The following is a 15,656-nucleotide window of genomic DNA, read 5'->3' as shown; positions in this document are numbered from 1 at the left end:
GATAAATCACCGGTGACTGTGCACCTCAGCTGAATTGTGGTCCAAGTCTCTGTTGGAGCCTGCAGGTGCCTGAAGCTTCAGTTCCGCAGGCTACGGCACATGACTGTTGTGCTAGTTATCGGAAAAGGATGGGCGTGCTCCTGATCCTCTTCGGTGGTAGCCCAGATTTATAGAGGCATGCAAGAATATTAATGTGGCTTGGAGCTGGGACCACCACTGTAGGTGAAGTGTATGAATCTCACGTGCTCCACTCAGTTGATATTAAGTCCAAATATATATCTAATGCACAGTTCTTGGCATAACTGCTCCTCATCAAATCAAATGTCATAAGAATGAATTTGGTCAGATGTATTTGCCTGTACAGATGATTAGAAACAATTTTTCTTACAGGTTCCCCAGTGTGTTATTAATTTGTGTGATTTTTAATTGCTAAATAGTGTTCTTTTTATCCTTTTTAAATTGTCCTTTGGAAATTGTTGCTTTATGTATGATCATATGTTCAATTAGATTTTAATAAAATATTTGTATTTTTCCTGCACTTGGCCTTTGATGGTGGTGGTGTTATGTTCTGGTGATGTGGTTTTATGTATGAATGTATATGTTGAAGTGAATTAAGTTACCCAAGGGGGATTTCTTTCTGACTGAGGTGTTCTAAACATAAAACAATTACACAGAGACCCACTTTGTCACATGAAAACCCTAACACACCATTTAAACAACTGTCACATGTACGCCTTAACACCTCACCCAGACACATGAATGACCACTTATGCACAGAGTACTCCGTGACGAAATACAGACAACACCCACATTCACTGCACTCGTTCATGGAGATACTTACGCAGCTCACATAGGCAAACACCGTTGGATTGAATTTATCTTCACACTATAGTTGGGCGGTTGAAAACTATAAACCATGCAATTTTAATTGTTTTTTTAATGTTTTTACTGCCAATATGATTGAGTTTAAGAATGTCAGGGGCTGTAGTGTACTAAACATAAATTGATTGTCAAGTGCACATATTAACAAAGTGCTTGATTTTATGGCTACAATTCCATTAATATTTCATTTTTCATTTCTTTCTTTGCAGCTTTACCTGTTTTCTGAAATTCACGAACAATGGTCTTCCATTAAGGAGAGCCACTTTGGCAAATGCTGTGTCTGGGTTTCGTTTATCCACAGTTGACCCAAACAACCATAGTACGTATTGTATAAATGAACGCTTCCACTTGGAATCATCGGTCCAATCTGTTTTTAGTTGATTATTAGATGAACGATGCACATCTGAGAAGCGTGTGCATTGTGCAATCACTGCTCATCCTTATGAGGTTATAGCCTGAAAACTGTTTGTACAATTTTTATATATTTGATAACTTTGTTGTTTATTGTGCATAGCAAACATATTTTCTAAACACGTAATCTTAGATAGATGTTTAACAGTATTTTATATTCAGTTGTTTCATTCTTTTTATTTTTTGTGTTTCAGTATACTTATTACTATTTGCATCAATATGTTAAAAAACGGATACTTCTAAACTGAGTTATATTCCTTAATTCTTGGTTCTTTATTTTATTCTTCATCCTTGATGATTCGAACATACCTTGTAAAGCAACACAAATTTGTCGATCAGTCTTAAGCACAATAATTGGCCTTAATTTTCGGAGTAAGTGGGGTCAGCAATTTTTTACATTTGGTTAACTTTCAAAATTATAAATTACACCTCCACACATCAGAGAGATCCCCAACGTCGTTATTGTTTTTACACCACCAAGGGCACAGCTGTTGTCCAACCATCTCAACACAGAAGCTTGGATTTCATTCTTGTTTGCCTTAGACAACCCTTTGTGAAAAATTGGGTTGTTGATTGGCTAGGTTGAGAGTCCTGGTCAAGCAACAGCCACAATCCCTTGCAGGGTGAACCACAAAAAATCTCTACATTGACATGTTCCTAATCCTGGGTAGCTTTGCACAAAAGCAGTCCAGCTTATTTTAGAGGAAATGTGTAAAGTATTTATGCAGCACACACAAACAGTAATAAAGTGAAAACCCAACACATGAAAAATCCCAAAACAATTTTAATTAAGCATTTGAGTCCAAAATGACAAATCCAATCAGTAGGACCAACTTTACCAATTTTTTTAAAGATTTAAGTGCAATCTAACGCCTAAAACATCAAACAGTCAACCACAGATATCTAGTCATGCAAGACCTGGTCAATATCTAAAGGTCAGGCCAACTGCGATGGAGTGCAGTTTGAATACAAGAAGTAGGTTGTGCACAGTCAGCGCCCACATTCGGACTTTGGAAAGGAAAGTGTCTATGAAGGTACAATTTCAGCAAGGCTGCAGGAGTGCCAAAAAAGGGGGTGGGGGGGTCTTTGTCAGATGGCCATAGAGTGAAGTCGCAGAGAATTTTACCTTCAGGTTTAGCTGTCAAAATGGAAGTTGAAAATCTCCAGCAGGATGAAGCAGGAGGCTGTAGCTGAAGACCGTTTGTTCCATGAGGTCGATCCCCCTTTGGGGAAGGACCCACTGAAAAGGATTTGCTGCTGCTGACAAGAAGGTAGCGGGAGAAGCAGCAAAGTCTATCTGACCGGCAACGTATGTAGGGCGGATTGGCGACCAGGTTGGTCCCGGTGTCCTCATGTTTCTCATAGAACATTTTGGCCACATTTTGTCTGTCCTCCATTTTGGAAAATGCCCTTTTGGCACATTTAGCACCACAACCAAGGGTCCATGAGTGAAGGGAGACCTCTTGGGAGTTCAGGGCTCATTCAGGCAGGTCCAGGTGTGCGTAAGATGGTGGGAGCCAGTTATGTTCCTGTTGCTTTGAACAGGAGGTCAGCAAACTAGCCCTTGGAGGTACTTCTGGCAATCCTGGGTGAAGATGCAGGGAGGGCCTCTGAGGGTTCAAAGCAGGCTCCAAGCAACGGCAGTCTGGCAGAGTCCACAGCAGGTCACCAAAGTAGGCAGTCCTCTGAGCCCCTCCGCAGGTCCAGTAGTTTGTGTCCTGCTTCTAGAAGGCGGGAGAAGCTTCTGGAAAGGTTCTTTGAAGGGCATGGAATTTCCTGGCTCCACTACCCTGGCTGTTGCAGTGGCAATACAGGGTTGTTCAGCTTAATATGAGGAGACCGGACACAGGCTATTCAAGTGCAAGTGGGCTGTGCTCGGCTCTGCACCCCCCCTCCAATCCTGTCCGTGATGGCCCATTGATTCTCAGTTAATACCACTATTGTGACTGGATGTGAGGAATTCACGAAGTCTGTCATTTACACATAATCATGTGATTTAAGACAGGCTGCAGGAACAAAGGTCTAAGTGCAGGAAAATGTCAACTTTCTAAAAGTGGTATTTTTCAAAATAGTAATAAGGTCCGACTTTACCATTAAAGAGGGTTTATCATTTCAATTCCATATGTACCAAACGTGACGTATCTACCTCTCAATTAGGAGTTACAGCTTACTAAATGTAATAAGGAATCCCCTATATTATCTTATGGGAGGGATAGGCCTCACAGTAGTGAAAAACGAATGTGGAAGTTTTACACTACCTGGACATGTAAAATTTAAAAGTACATGTCTAACCTTTTAGCTACACAGCACCCTAGCTGTGTAGCTAAAAGGTGCTGTGCTAACCTGTGCTACCCAGGGCTTACCTTAGGGCTGACACATGGAATAAAAGGCGACTTTAAGACTTGGTAAGGGGTTTAAAAATCTTAAGTCAACATGGCAGTGTGGCACTGCATTCAGGCTGCAATGGCTGCACGTGAGAACTGTTTAAAGAGCTATTTAAGTGGGTGGCACAATAAGTTCTGCATGCCCAATGGTAGTATATAATATAGCCTTATAGCACACTGTAGTGGGCTATACCGGCTATTAAAAGCCCGCTCAAGCGTTAAGGGCTCGAGCCAAAGGAGAGAGACTTTAACAAGGGAGCAGGACTTTAAGAGCCGGTATAGCCCAGCTACGAAGGGCTATAAGGCTATTAGAACATTCTGCCACTAGAGGGCAGAATGTTCAAACAAATAAAGCAAAGGCCTCTCAGAGTTCGAGGGGTTTAAATTCCCTCGGGCTTCGGGATACCCGGTTAATCTCACCAAGTCCCATGCCCTTAACCATACCCTTTTGACTGAGGAGATCCAGGGCCTGAGGGCCCTGATTCCAATACAATGGACCGGCAAATCTATTAGGTACCTGGGGCTAGATCTTACTCCTTCGCTTTCGACATGAACTTCGACCAACTGTCCCAGATATAGACATGCTATCCAGGAGGTATTACGTAGATGGAAGGGTCTTGTTCGCATTAAAACCATCAAAATGCCTTTGCTTCCCAAAATCCTATATCTTTTAGTCCCTTCCTACTGCTATACCACAGTCTGATATCCTGGCTCTGCAACAAGATTTCACCAAATTTATATGGGGGAACTCCCGACCACGCTTCTCTAACAGGATTTCAATGCTACAGTTGGACCGGGGAGAACTGGCGTGCCCTAATCTTTTAGAATACTATCGGGCATGCCATCTCCGATATATATCGGAATGGGTGGTTAGCGAGAGTGAAAAACACTGATTCCATTTAGACCGTACGGTGTCCTGTAGCCCCCTAAGGTACTTGGCCTGGCTTCCATGCGGGGCTCGCCCTCGCAGTGCATACATAGCTACCGACACAAAGACAATCCTAGAGATCTGGGACAAGCTAGCAATACCCCAAGGTCTGACTACCTTACCCTCTGTCAAAACGCCTATAGATGATAATCCTGTGTTTCCTCCTGCCATGCAACCACAGGCATTCCTCGCATGGACCGATGGTGAATGTTGAGTCATTGAGGACCTTTTTCAGGGCGGCAATTTCCTTGCATTTGATCAATGCAAACAGGCTTTTCATCTAACGGACAGGGCACAGCTACAATACTATCAGCTGTGTCATTAAATTTACTCTCAGATTTCCTCCAAGTGGCCACTAAATAGCTCACTGCTTTCGAATCCCTGGTACATGAATTTGAGGGCACAAAGGGTTTGATCTCTCAAACATATTCTGTCTTGCAGCGTTCCCGGAACCCCATACTTCATGGCTATCATACACCGTGTGCTTCTGATCTGGCAGAGGACATACCGCCTGAGGGTTGGGACCGACTATGGCGGGATATCCCAAAGATATATCCAAAGTACGCTGCAGCGGGAGTCAGCGTATAAGCTGATGACGAGATGGTATTACACCATGACCCGCTTACATCAAATGGTTCCAAGTTTTAACCGACCTGTTGAAGGTGTCAGGGTGACAGAGAGGAATTTATCCACATATGGTGGTCATGCCCGAACCTCACAATGTTCTGGAAGGAGGTCCTCAGTCACATCAAGGAGGTAGTGAGGTTTCCTATCCCCTCTACGCCATTAGTTACCCTATTGGGCATTTGGAGTTCTGGACTTTTTGGTTCCGTCCAGAGGTGTCAGGGAACAACACCCAAAGACCCCGGAGTTCCACCTGCCTTGCTGCACAAATGAACAGAAACACGGGGTTCTCGATGGTGGCGTCAAAGACCAAAGGTTTATTACTGCAGGGACACAGAAGTCACAGATACTACACGCGGGCAGTAACCAGGAGCCTGTTCAATTTGTACAAAGCGGGTTGCTCCTTATATACTAAATTTTAAGCTGGGGGCGAATTCTTTACATGTAATACATTCCCAAAACCTTTGTGTCTAAAACAATAAATATTTGGTGTTACACAGGAACCGTCGATAATATCTGAGGCCAAACATTGCGAAGAGAGGGGTTCCCACTAGTTTGTCACAATTCCCTGTCAATATTGCATTCAGGACCCGGACCGCCTCATCGTAAAGTTCGTTACCTCCCCCTAATAAAGATTCAGAAAGAAAGAAACAGAGCCAGGTGTGGAAGATAGAAAAGTGGGATAAGGGATGTTTGTGGGTTGTAAATGGGCAAGGCTACCGGCTTCGGCCGCCTAATCATGATCAGGACAATGGACACGAAGACCAGTTTGGCAGGACTGGCCTCGGGCAGAGGAGGTAGCCTTTGTCGAGTCATGCAGCTACAGCGTGATCTGATTTAAGGTGCACGTGTTCAAGAAAGAGGTGAATCTCCGGCTAAGGTTACGTGTCCTTGATCGAAATGAAGTGATCAGAGGTTATTGCGTATGTGAGGGCAAGAAACACAAAATGGCGGCCATGATCTAAGATGGATGCCGTGGGTAGATCAGAAATGTGTTTATAAAAAGGAGTGCTCTTGCTCGTAGCGTAGCGGAAACACCAGGATATACTAAATGGATCATTTGCGGTTCGCTGATACCAATATTATGTATTTCCGACAAACTTGAAAACACGGGTTCAAATCGTCACGGAACCTCAGACCCTCCTTTTGCCCTTACATAGGCAATTACTCAATCTATGTCAGAATCTAGTTCTATGCTCATCAGGTCAGTGACATGCTGTTGTATCATCATCCTTTCTCGTGTCTTTTCTCCAAACGCAGGTGGTTTTCTGAGACAAGTTGCAGCACAAAGACTACACAGAGCAGGACCACACTGGATAATCAGACAACATGAGAATAGGAATACACCGGTGACCATCAGAACCTTCCATCCCCATGCTGAGATCAGAGTCCAAAACGACTCCATGAAGGACCAGTTTCCCTTGTCTACATGTATGGAGTCTGAAATCTTGTGCAACTTAGAGATCGCCTCATAGACTGTTGGAGCATTATTAGGAATAAAGACACAACAGCTCGATTGGATCATTCTACATACCCCACCTCGATCTGCAAGTATAACGTCTAGAACCATACGGTTCTGCAACGTCATGAGCCTATCCGCCTGAAGCTCAGCTGTCAGATTGCTAAGGGCACCAGCAGTTTCGGTGATAGTAGATTCAACTACCCGTGTTAGCTGACGTATGTTTCTACTATTGGTCATAGGTCCCCAGAACGGAAGGAAGCCTTTGAAGAAGTCTCCAGCTTCCTGACCAGCGGTATCTTCCTTGCTGAAGACACCTCTCGCTATTCTGGTTCTGTGGTAATCAGATGAAGCAGTGTATGTCGGAGGCAACAATCGAGCAATGTAACATGATCCTGAAAAGTCGGCAGGCAACCATGTATAAGCTCTGTCTCGACAAATGAAGTAGGTACCCCTAGCAGTAAGAAAGGCAGGGGAAGAGTTAGCTGGAAACACATAAGTCTCTACGCACTCACTCCTCCCTAGCTGAGCTCTCGGATTTCTCCCGTTACCTTGCAAACAGACCTGACCTCGGTGAGGTACGACACAGATTGGAGTTGAGCTTTTACGCTTGCTTTCTCCTAAACTAAGGCGATACTCTGAAGTATTCCAACTTAAATATACTCGCAATTCGTCTCTAGGGTAAGATGGAGTATTATTGACGTCCTTGATCATGTCAATAATTCCCTGGACTAAGGCTTTGTTGGCAGAGTTATATTTAGTGGAACGCGGTGGACGTGGAGGATAGGTTTCAAGGGCATAAGCAAAGATGGTTTGGAAGGCCTGAAATGATCCATTATAGCTGTAAGGCAAAACCAGATAGGGAATACCTTTATCCATAGTGTGGGGTATCAAACCACACACCCAGCAGTCTGAAGTGTTAACTACCAGTTGGTGTTGGTGTAAGAGCTGTACAAATGTGTTGTTGGTGAACTCTGAGCGTCTGGCTTGCTCATGTTCCGGAAATGAGTGAAAAGAGTGTATAGAAGAAACAGTAGAAATAGCAGGATCAAGGGGAGGTACTGCAGTAACTGGCACAAAAATCAAATTTATACTAAAGACGATTCCACCCACCAATGTTGCTAAAACAATCAAAAATGTAATGGCACATTGCATCAAAAAGCATTTGCTATGAAGAATTCTATTAAGTCTGTTTCTGCGAACATAAATCACATTTTCTCGTTGCAGCGCAGGAAGCTCCATCTTCTACAATCCGCTCGCGACCACTGATGATGTGTACGTAGATGAAAATGCCTCTATCAGCCCTGGGAGTTCCCAGAACCAACAGAAAGATCGACCTTGTGTCAGACCCCTGCAAATTCAAACCAGGCACACAGCCACGACCCTACGGCAACCCAGACGGCAAGGCAATTTTAAAAACAATAAACAATAGCAAACTTCCTGGCTGAAGGCAAAAGTTCAATATATCAAAATCACAATATGCAGTTGCCTGCTTTATTTGTCCATTTTACGGCTTCTTAGGTTGTATCTCTGCTTCGCTGGTACTGTCTGATCGGAAAATAGTGTATCACTAGCAGCTGTTGCAGAGTTTAAGTTCGCAGATTCAGGAGGAGAGTCAGGTTTTGAAGTGTCAGTAATCAATTCGGCATCGCTGAAAGAGATGAACTTCGGTGTGATTTCAGATTCGGAGGCACCAATTCCCTTTTTCACCCAGTCGTCGTAAGGGAGCGGCAAAGGAACATGCTTAACATGAGAGGCGTGTATCCAGTGCTTACGGCCAGCTACACGAACTGCTGTCCTCGTTGTCAGTAAGATCTGAAAAGGCCCCACAAATCTCGGCTGAAGGTTCTTCGTCCTCGCGAAGTTCTTGATGACAACCAGATCTCCTGGTTTCAGCTGATGCCCTGGACTCTCCGGAGGTTTTGGCAAAGCATCGAAAACCTGTTGATGAATAAGACTCAATTTAGCAGTCAAGTCGTAAAGGTAGTCTATCAACATAGGATATTCTATGGAGCAAAATTCTTTAGGCCTTGGTACACCCCAGATATTTGCCGGGCGACCAAAGACTATCTCGTAAGGACTAAGCCCTATTCTAGAATGTACTGTTGCTCTCGTTGATAACAAGGCCAAGGGAAGTGCGTCTGGCCAGGCTAAACCTGTGGATGCTTGTATTTTGGCTATTTTCAGCTTGAGGGTGCCATTGTAACCCTCGACTAAACCAGCAGACTGGGGATGGTTTGCACTGTGAAATTTCTGTTTCAATCCTAGGCCGGCGCACACACTCTGCATAACTTTCCCTATAAACTCACTTCCGTTATCTGACCATACAATCCGTGGCATTCCATATCTAGGGAAAAATTCTTTGAGAAGAATTTTGGCAGTAGATAGGGCAGTGTTGTCCTTTAGTGGGTATGCTTCTATCCACCTGGAAAAAGCACAAACTACCACCAGGACATACTTCAAATTATTGCAGCGCTCCATGTGAATGAAATCTAACTGAATCACTTCAAAGGGGCAGGAAGGAGGAGCGAAATGACCAGCTGGAGTTGGAGTTCCCTTGCCAGGATTATGCATCAAGCACACCATACAATTTTTCACCACTCTCTCTGCACACTTACTGATTCCCTCATTCTTCCAGACCGGAGCTAACATCTTACATATCCCTTTAGAACTTATATGCGCTACTCCATGTGCCATCGTCACTACTGCAAGCACATACGCATCGGGTAACATCCAACGCTGCTGTTCTGTCAAATCAATCCAACATCCATTCGAGTCCAACTTGCCCGTACTTTCTCTCCATACACGTTTCTCTTCCTCAGTTGCTTCTTTCTGAATCTCTTTCACACTTTCCATAGTATCCTCACACATTCCAGACTCAGCAATCCATCTTGCAGACGTAGCAACATACATTCTGCTCATCGTGTCTCTAGCTGTCTGTTTAGCAATTTCGTCAGCAAAAGCATTCCCACGACCAACATCATCCGTGATTGCTTTATGAGCACTGCACTTCACAATCGCAACTTCAGTCGGCAAGGTTAGAGATTCCAACAAGTCGTTAACTAGCTGACCATGCTGGATCTTAGTCCCATGGGACGTAATGAAACCTCTTTCTCTCCACAACCGGCCAAAACTATGGGCCACGCCAAATGCGTACTGACTATCTGTAAACACATTCACTCTCTTTCCCTCAGCTAAAACACACGCTCTCGTTAGAGCTATTAATTCTGCAGCTTGGGCAGAATTCTGACTCACTCTTGCAGTCTCCACAATCGTCTTCAAAGTCGTTACTGCGTAAGCAGCAGTCACATCACCATTCTCCAATTTAAAACATGACCCGTCCACATACAGCGTACCATCCGGATCTGATAGCGGAGTATCTTTTAAATCAATGCGTCCTTTTGTCTCTTCCTCCGTTTTGAAATAGCAATCATGTGGCTCGGAATCACTCGACTCTTGATCAGTCGGCAACAATGTTGCTGGATTCAATACATTGCATCTTTTGATCTGAATATGACTCGCTAGTAATGTCAGCTCATAGCCTGATAATCTAGCACTGGTAAGGTGTTGTGTCTTGGTTCGGTTCATGAGTGTATCCACAGCATGAGGGACCATGACCACTAGCATATTATTCATCACCAAACCAGCAGATTGTCGAATGGAAGCTGCAGCTGCCGCTGTAGCTCTCAAACAACTAGGCAACGCTCTGGCTACCGGATCTAATGTTGATGAAAAATACGCACAAGGGCGTTGTTTATTACCAAACTTCTGTGTCAGAACACTCAACGCGCAACCTTCTCTTTCGTGAACGTAGAGCGTGAATGGTTTACTGTAATCAGGTGTACCCAATACAGGAGCTGAACACAATGCTTTTCGTAATTCAGTAAAACTCTCTTGACATTCATCAGACCATGGCACCGGACTCGGAACATTTTTCCCAGTCAAAGCTACTAATGGTTTCGCTAAAAGAGAAAAATTTGGAATCCACTGCCTACAGTAAGAGGTAATACCTAAGAAGGCACGTACTTCTCTCTGTGTGCGTGGAACACTTATCTGTGTAATTGCTTTTATTCTCTCTGGGGTCAACTTCCTTCCCTCCTTTGACAAGAGATGACCTAGGTAGGTCACTTCTTGGCAACAATATTGCATTTTGGAAGGAGACACCTTGTGATTCAAATTAGACAAATGATGCAATAAGGAAATTGTAGCTGCTTTGCAAGTTTCCTTGTCATCGGCAGCCACTAAAAGATCGTCTACGTACTGTACTAGGGCAGAACCTGGAGGAAGGACAAAAGAATCTAACTGGCTTTTTAATGCTTGACTGTAAATGGATGGACTTTCACAATAGCCTTGTGGTGCGCGTTTAAATCTGAAACTGCGACCTCCTAAACAGAAGCCGAAAATATCTCTACTTTCTTCGGCTATTGGAATGCTGAAAAAGGCATTCTTTAAGTCAATAACTGAGAACCATGTAGCTGTGGCAGGAATCAATGTTAACAAGGCAGTAATGTCTGGCACTACAGGAAACTGCGGGACTACAATCTTATTAACTTCTCTAAGGTCTATGACAAACCTGTACACTGGAGGTTTTGTAGGATCAGTTCGTTTTAGAATCGGCAATACAGGACTGTTACAGACATTTCCTCTAGTTTCTTCAACCACACCTTTCTTAATCAAATCTTGCACAATCAATAAAAGTGCACGCTCACCTTCACTCGATATTTTATATTGGGGAATTCTTGGAAATTTCACATTCGCTTTCAAAGTTACCACATACGGTGGAATTTCTAGGAGACCTACATCATTAGGACCAGTCGCCCAAAGAGAATCAGGGAGTGAATGTAGCTCCGGCGGGAGTGCATCCATTGACAAGTACATCGGAGAGGTGATATTTTTACCCAATGTAAGCTGTACTCCTTCCGGAGAACAGTACAATGTCGCATATAGTCGTTTTAACAAATCTAAACCAAGCAGATTTTCATTACAACCTGTCGTCAAAATCAGGGGCGCTTTCAATTGGCACGGTCCAACAGAAATAGACAAAGGACCAGATATCGGGTTGTAAACAGGGGCGCCTGAAAAACCTACGGAAACATTTGTTGAGCCGGACAAAGGTGCGCCAGGGAGTTTCGCATGAATGATAGAACTTTTCGCGGCACCAGTATCCAACAGAAACGGTTCGACTACACCTGATGTTGCTACTGCGACATAAGGCCCACTCTGATCTACTGGAACTGATACTACTCCCTCTCTCTGTCCATGGCTGTCCTAGTACCCATTTTGCTGAAAACCCTCATCTGCTTCATTATAGTCCTCAACAAGATACTGTTGAGATCTATTTTGCTGAGCAGATTGTCCATTTCGTTGATCAAAGTGATTGGAGGGACGATCATTCGTTTGTGGAGGCATAGCACCTCGTCCTCGTCCTCTAGAATTCTGCACAAAACCACCACGACCTCTCTGAGCTGCTGCTGCATTATTTTGCGCTAAGATCGGACATTCATTTTTATAGTGACCCTCTTTCTTACAGTACGCACACTGATTCCACTGGTATTGAGGTCTTGATGAACCATAATCTGTCCTTTGGTACGAACCTTGCTGCGTATTAGTCTGATTCGTGCGAGGCGGATACGCCTGCTGCAAAAGAACTTTAGTTTTTAAATCTTTCGTTTTCTTCTCTGATTTTTCCTTTTCCTCTTTATCCCTATTTTCGTAGTACTGTGCAGTTGCAAGTATTTGCGCTGTCGTAGATACAGCCCACGCACTTTCTGAATCCTTTAATTTATTGCATAATTCAGGTAACAAATTATGCACAAATTTATCTACAAACAGTCTTTGCCCTCCTTCTGTACTCATGTCCTGACCACTATGATCTACAAAAGTCTCTTCAAACTTCGTGAAGAAGTCGGAGACACTTTCGTCTTTCTTCTGCCTGCATGCTGACAGCTTGTCCCAATTTACACGCAATGCTGGCATCAGAGTCTTCATTAAATCAATTATTCTACCTGGAAGATTAGCAATTAGAGGTTCAGGTTTTGCACCACCTATTTGTTGACCATCTGCTGCAGTGATAGCTGCCCAATCACCACCTAAGGCAGCTTGATGATCCTCTCTACGAATTTTAGCCCACACTGGTTGCGGAACTACGTTACCAAACAACATATCGATGTCGGCTAGGTTCATTATACAAGCCTCAACTGTCTGTGTTAATTCCTTGTAATATCCAGCTGGATTCTTACGTGGATCTGGCAAGGCCTGTTTCACCGCTAACACTTCAGCTCGCTTCCATGGAATGTGTATCCACACTCGTTGAAACTGTGCTGGAGCAGCTGCAATTCCTGCATTATCGTCACGTTGTATTGCTTCGCGCCATATTGGAGGAACCTCCCTCATAGGATATTGGCGACTTAGTTTCATTTTACCTTTTTCTAAATCTCTCGGCGAACGAAGAGATGGATCATTCCTAAAACTTAAAATAAGTTCCATCGCTTCCTTTATATTCTCACCCACTATCATTCCAGCAGCGAACTCTTTCTGAACTCTAATTAAATCTTCCAAATCTGATTCGACATCATCTTCTTCTATTTCTTCACGTAACAACGAGCACATCTCATCAAAGACGTATCGTTGCGTTGGTTCCCCCCACTGCATAAATGTGTCTAGCACATCTCTCGTACTATATCTTCTACTCTTCGAAATCCATCTGAGAGCCGTGGAATCTAAAATTCCTCGTTCCTCAGTACTTGGAAGCTGACTACGTCTCTGAACAGAGTCAGGAGTAGGAGTCTTAATTAGAGTTTTATATAAAGGAGACAGCATATTAGTAACAGAATCAGTGATTCTTCGACGAACAGAAAGTGGAGTTAGCACACTCGCAGACGTAGAGAACGCAGTAGAGGTAGGAATAGATAACGGAACAGTAGGAGTATCGAGGAAAATAGTTTCTGGAGCGGTAGGTACAGAGGTAGGTATGGAAGCTGGCAGTGCAGGAAGAGGAGGAGCTGTAGGAACATTCACATTCATCACAGGAGGTACGGGAACTTGATTCTGGGGGACAGGAGCAGGAACACCAGGTTGTCCAGCAACCGGCAATTGAACATTCGGGACAAGCGGAGCCGTAGCACCTTGTGCATACGGTGGAGGTGACCTTAACAGATAAGATAGCAGAGGATCATTTTCAGAATCCTCCAGTATCTTAGCCATTTTCGATGGCAAGGCAGGATAGCACTTGTCAATCGCTAGATCATGCTCTCTAATGGCTACATCTATAGCCTTCTCACACTCGTTAGCCTGCAACTGTTTAGCCGCTTGCTCTAGAGTTAACTCTTCTTGTTCTTTCTGTTCTTTCTTCAACCTTTTCATTTCTCTCTGTTTGGATTCTTTTCGCCAATAACGGAAAGAATCAAACATTGCCGGCCGGGCTTTCTTCCTGAACAATTTCGCTTCTAAGTTGTCGAGAATCTCTGGTTCAAAACTACCATGCAGTGGCCAACTAAGGACACCATCCTTCTTACAATAACGGACCCATACCTCATTATAAGATATAGGACCCACGCCATGTTTACAATATAAATCATATAGGGGAGTCCCAATCGGAGGAACCAGACAAGAGTCCTCCAATCGTGAGTCACGGTTGCAACCAAAACAAGACAACATTTTCCGACTTACCATTTTCAGTCCGGAACACAAAACAAACGAACACGAAACAAATATGTGCACTCGAACCAAGAACTTAGGCCTACCAAAACGAACTGATGTATCGATACCCAAACTAAACCAAATAGATTATCGTAACTAGAACATCCAGCGATAATCTGACAAAACCAAACCAAACCAAGAACCGATCAAGGATTTTAACAATCCTCACAAAGTAACCAGCTAGCTATCACTAAATACTTAACTGAGTCACTGAAGACGTCACCAAGGAGAAACCCGTCACGTTTCGCCGTACTAAGGACTGCACCTCGGGTCCAAGACAGGGCGACGGTCAAGGCAACGGCCCACTGCAGCCGTCCTGAACGGGAAACCCTCGTGTAAGAGAACTTCGGGCCACTTTTGCGATATGCCGGGATCGATGAAGTGGGGCGCCTCCCTCAGGAATCTTCACACGAAGCTTCTCGAACTCTTCAGGCTTTTGGACCGGTACCGAATGACGTCGCCCCACGTTGGGCGCCAATTGGAGTTCTGGACTTTTTGGTTCCGTCCAGAGGTGTCAGGGAACAACACCCAAAGACCCCGGAGTTCCACCTGCCTTGGTGCACAAATGAACAGAAACACGGGGTTCTCGATGGTGGCGTCAAAGACCAAAGGTTTATTACTGCAGGGACACAGAAGTCACAGATACTACACGCGGGCAGTAACCAGGAGCCTGTTCAATGTGTACAAAGCGGGTTGCTCCTTATATACTAAATTTTAAGCTGGGGGCGAATTCTTTACATGTAATACATTCCCAAAACCTTTGTGTCTAAAACAATAAATATTTGGTGTTACACAGGAACCGTCGATAATATCTGAGGCCAAACATTGCGAAGAGAGGGGTTCCCACTAGTTTGTCACAATTCCCTGTCAATATTGCATTCAGGACCCGGACCGCCTCATCGTAAAGTTCGTTACCTCCCCCTAATAAAGATTCAGAAAGAAAGAAACAGAGCCAGGTGTGGAAGATAGAAAAGTGGGATAAGGGATGTTTGTGGGTTGTAAATGGGCAAGGCTACCGGCTTCGGCCGCCTAATCATGATCAGGACAATGGACACGAAGACCAGTTTGGCAGGACTGGCCTCGGGCAGAGGAGGTAGCCTTTGTCGAGTCATGCAGCTACAGCGTGATCTGATTTAAGGTGCACGTGTTCAAGAAAGAGGTGAATCTCCGGCTAAGGTTACGTGTCCTTGATCGAAATGAAGTGATCAGAGGTTATTGCGTATGTGAGGGCAAGAAACACAAAATGGCGGCCATGATCTAAGATGGATGC

General features: G+C 44.2%; 1 protein-coding gene across 1 annotated transcript in view; it reads left to right on the top strand.

Moving 5' to 3' along the window:
* LOC147748306 (coagulation factor XI-like) overlaps window positions 1-15,656 on the top strand; it is a 67,946-nt gene that overhangs the window by 17,937 nt on the left and 34,353 nt on the right. Inside the window, exon 3 of the mRNA XM_086960105.1 lies at window positions 1,092-1,201. Coding sequence (XP_086816231.1) covers window positions 1,092-1,201 — 110 coding nt within the window. The remainder of the gene's footprint in view (window positions 1-1,091; window positions 1,202-15,656) is intronic.

Source organism: Lissotriton vulgaris, chromosome 1_1 (genome assembly GCF_964263255.1).
Source record: "Lissotriton vulgaris chromosome 1_1, aLisVul1.2, whole genome shotgun sequence".
NCBI classification, from domain to species: domain Eukaryota; kingdom Metazoa; phylum Chordata; class Amphibia; order Caudata; family Salamandridae; genus Lissotriton; species Lissotriton vulgaris.
The sequence above is the reverse complement of the archived record's forward strand: the minus strand, read 5'-3'. Positions and strand labels throughout refer to the sequence as shown.